This window comes from Channa argus, chromosome 13 (genome assembly GCF_033026475.1).
Source record: "Channa argus isolate prfri chromosome 13, Channa argus male v1.0, whole genome shotgun sequence".
Lineage (NCBI taxonomy): Eukaryota > Metazoa > Chordata > Actinopteri > Anabantiformes > Channidae > Channa > Channa argus.
This window is the reverse complement of record NC_090209.1, coordinates 7,091,044-7,095,048: the sequence shown is the minus strand read 5'-3', so window position 1 is coordinate 7,095,048 and position 4,005 is coordinate 7,091,044. Positions and strand designations below refer to the sequence as shown.

The window sequence follows — 4,005 nt, the reverse complement described above, 5'->3', positions numbered from 1 at the left end:
GCACCTCAAACTGAGGTTAAGAGGACGTCCTCACATAACTGAAACAAATGTCGACCAACTCCATAAGGCAAATATAAACTCCACAAATCAAAGGTAGACCGTCGTTATAAAAATTTATAGTTTTTGATCCTTGTCTTTTGTCAAGCCTGATGAAATATGCAAGAGAACTGCAATTCGGGAGACACTTGTTACCCAACAAGTCAAAACAACAATGTTGTCATTGAGTAGTTTTTTAACTTTCTCACCAATCAGATGAAACAAAAAAAAGGGGCTTGAAATAATTTGTAAATATGGTCAGAGTAACTCATATTAACTGGCATGTTTTTGTTGAATTTTAATGGTGTAATGGTGTCTTGACTTTGCCTGCATTGTAGTATCACACAGAAATGTAATTTATGACATATGTTACAGAATTTATGACATAGCTGGACAATTTTTACAGACAGGGATATGATACACACAAATAATTATTCTAAATGAGATGGAACTAGAGATAACTTGCCGTAAGGCAACTTTGAGCAATTTTAAGCAATGAAAGGAAGCAGATGTTAGATGAATCCTTAAGAGCTATGTATCCACTTCTGGACAGATCTCAACACAGCTGTCAGTGAGGCGAATTCCATACCATCCTGCCCAGTACTTTGTGTCTTTGCCTCCATGGGTAAATCGAATGTATCGCGCTCCTTTTCCATACTTCTGGAAAACATGGGTCATCTAAAAAATAAATTATTAGTGAGTCAAGAGTCATCCTTCAGCTGTCTACCTCCTCTGAACTGTGCTATATTAATCAACACCTTTGTATTTACCTGCCTCCACTGGTTATCGTTCCACTGCTCAATGTAAACAGTTTCCGGAGCAAAAGTCTGGATTGTCCCCTTTGCTTGATTCAGCAACTCTACACAGATCTCATATTTACAGCTACAGTCATATCGTGGAGCATACCTAATATAACAAGGACACACAAACATGTACATGAAGATCGGAGATCAGCTGTTACTGAGCCTATCAGGAATTTAAGTGACTGACAAAAGTATAAACTACATTTAACATGACTCGTCTAAATAATCACTGGTTCAGCCAATTGGTTTAGGAAGTCAAACAATTAGTTAATTAGTGATCAAGTGATCACTTGTGTAGTGGATGTATTTCATGTCACTGTACAGTAGTATAAATACACCTGTATCTCAAAAGTCTACTTTCTAGCGAATCGGTACCGTGGCCAAAATCGACATCATCAAGAAAAACAACACTCAAACAACACTGCAAAAAGAGATAGCAAAAGTCCGGGGAGAGAAAGAAGAAATCTGTCCAGTTAAAACCATCATTGAGAAATCAGAGGAATGTGGAATGTGGTCTCCCTAAGTGCAGAAAAATACAGAGAAAGCCTGATGAAATATGCAAGAGAACTGCAATTCGGGAGACACTTGTTACCCAACAAGTCAAAACAACAATGTTGTCATTGATCAGTTTTTAACGTTCTCACCAATCAGATATTTTGATGTCTGGTTGGAATTGATCCATAAATGATGGGTTGTAACCCTCCTTCTCCAGATCAATCAACTGGGATTTCTTGCACAGGCTGTGAAAAAAATAAGCTTTAGACACTGCATTATATGAATGTAGCATTTACTGCTGTATGTTTTCTACATCTCTCTTGGTCAATACTCACTGATAAGAGGTCACAAAGTTTTTCTGGACTTTCTCGTTTGGATGTGGTTCAAAAATGCCTTCTACTACCCATTTATCACCACCATTAGCTATTATCTCCCAACCGTTGAATTCTTCTACAAAAAAGTAGATTACATATTATTCCAAACTTGTTCAGCAGGACCACCAAATGTTGAAGAAAGTTAGCTTTCAGGTTTCTTACGTTCTGCTCTTGGATTCTGGATAAGATTTCTTCTCTTCTTGCACAAGAAGTAAAACAGCCTCCAGTCTCTGGGTATTTTGGAAGGCACACGGAGGTGATATCCTTCTCTTCTGCACCTTTCCCTCCACAAAGCTTCACTGTCAGCCACTTCTTTCCACTCATGGCAAACCAACCGACAAACATGCACCACCTGATTGGGAGGAAGGTTCAGGAAGACTTCCTCCAGGATCTCCACAGGAATACTGAATAACTGATAGAGACCAAAAAGGACACAGATAGCTCACATACTGTGTAGTAGTGCTAACAATTTAGCTCTATAGCATTTGAAATAAATATTATTGATTAAAATCTTAAATCTGTATCAGATAACACAAACTTTTGATAAGTGACAAGTGAAGATTCTTAAAATAACATCTGCACAGATGTGAACCCCTAACAGAGCAACAATGAATTACTATATATTTATACATTTGCATAGTTTCATATAAATCAGATAATTTATATACAGCAGCAAACTAACTGCCTTTCATTAGAATATTTATCTATTTCATGTAAATGGAGGATAAGCATTTTAAATGTCTCTGAACAAACTGATAAAACTTATGAAGACTGAGTACAATATTTATTCACTGTCTGGTGACCTTTTAAATATACTTTGGACCTTCACTGTATAAAGTGTGGCAACTGTCCGTCTTGACAGGTGCAGGTTACATATCTGGAAAGAGGCCATAAACCTTTACCCATGAACATATTGTTGCTTCTTTCGCCTTATTGATTTTTTATTGATCATATTTGTATTGAACGTCTCGTGCAGTTAACCCAAAAAGCATGTTTGTAAATGAGCATGTCTTAAAGCTAAATTACCAAATAAACACTACCATGGTTCTTTAAGTCACTAGCTTGTTGATATGAGCTGGTTTCTGTCCCACTTCATCGGAAATCCCCCTGTGCCACATTTGTTTCCTGTCACAAGGTGGAAATCTAAATTTAAATTCAACATGTTTTAAGATCTATCGAGACGACGTGGTGTTTTTGGTGTATTTTAACGCACTGACGATAATCTTAACACTGTAATTCAAATTCCAGCCTTGTTGAAGGAGCATTTCGCTGTGTCGACATGCTCACCACCGATCGGCTGTATCACTTACTCACGGACACTAACGGTGACCACCGACACTAAACCCTTCTACTAGGTGCAGACCTGTGCAGCTCTCTGAGCATTTATCTGGGACTGGGAGCATTTATCTGGGGCTGAAGTCCCGCAGCGAAGCTACTTACAGTCAACGCGGCTGAACCGGAAGACGTCGCCCGTTTTGACGAAGAACTCTGAGTTGTACCCATAGCTTTTCTCTTCATGCCTGGAAACAACCCAGGCCACTTGTGAGCAATGCAGCCAGAGGTCTTCGCCAACCCCCCGTCGACGGGTTCTTCGTGGATTGACTTATAAAGCTAAAGCTACAGTATAAAACGTACTGCAACTGTCTACGTCCGACAACACAAAACAAGGAATTGAATTAAGTGCGAAAGACGTTAGACACTCGACGTAAAAGCAGATTCGACTAAATTTACCTCTGACTCTAGATTGAATAAATGACTATTCAGTTCCAACCTACTTATCTGACACATTTTAGAAATAACTGAGTCACTTTGGATTTTAACGCTGCACATACGTCATGATCAACATGTTAAAGGAGACGCCCGAGGTTCTTCTCTTGAAGATTTTTTTGGCGTTCTCCGTGCTATAAGGTGCATTACCGCCATCTTCCTACTTTCTTGTGCATTTCAATACTTTGAAGGGAATTCAAAACCATTCCTGTTTCCGTTCCTCCACAATCCAATAAACTCTTTAAATGTGTTCCTCCTCCTTCTTGGTTTCCGATCATTTAACATTTGTTCCGTATTTGCTGTGTACTTGCTGCACTTCATTATCACATGCTCCACTGTTTCTACTGCTTGAATACTATAATACCTCCCATGTGGATGCTTCCTTATGTGATGTAATGTGTAGACTGTTTTCAATTATTAACCTAGCTACTATGACATCTTTTTTTTTCTGCCCCTCTCTTCGTTGCTTCCTTCCTTTCATGCTTCCAGTAGTGCTGCCATTCTCCATTTAACCCCATTCACACCAAAGT

General features: G+C 38.8%; 1 protein-coding gene across 2 annotated transcripts; it reads right to left on the bottom strand.

The window, feature by feature from the left end:
* Positions 1-304: 304 nt before the first annotated feature.
* On the bottom strand, positions 305-3,770 carry LOC137139110 (F-box only protein 6-like). 2 transcript variants are annotated; one of them, XM_067525884.1, is made up of 6 exons: positions 3,149-3,770; positions 1,871-2,120; positions 1,670-1,784; positions 1,484-1,579; positions 807-942; positions 305-714 (listed from the first exon to the last, which is right to left on the bottom strand). In XM_067525884.1, exons 1-6 carry the CDS (start codon positions 3,224-3,226, stop codon positions 568-570), a joined length of 822 nt encoding a protein of 273 aa, XP_067381985.1. In that variant the 5' UTR covers positions 3,227-3,770; the 3' UTR covers positions 305-567. The 2 variants fall into 2 exon arrangements, with proteins under 2 accessions (XP_067381985.1, XP_067381986.1); XM_067525885.1 differs by lacking the exon at positions 3,149-3,770 and adding an exon at positions 2,749-3,114.
* Positions 3,771-4,005: the final 235 nt, after the last annotated feature.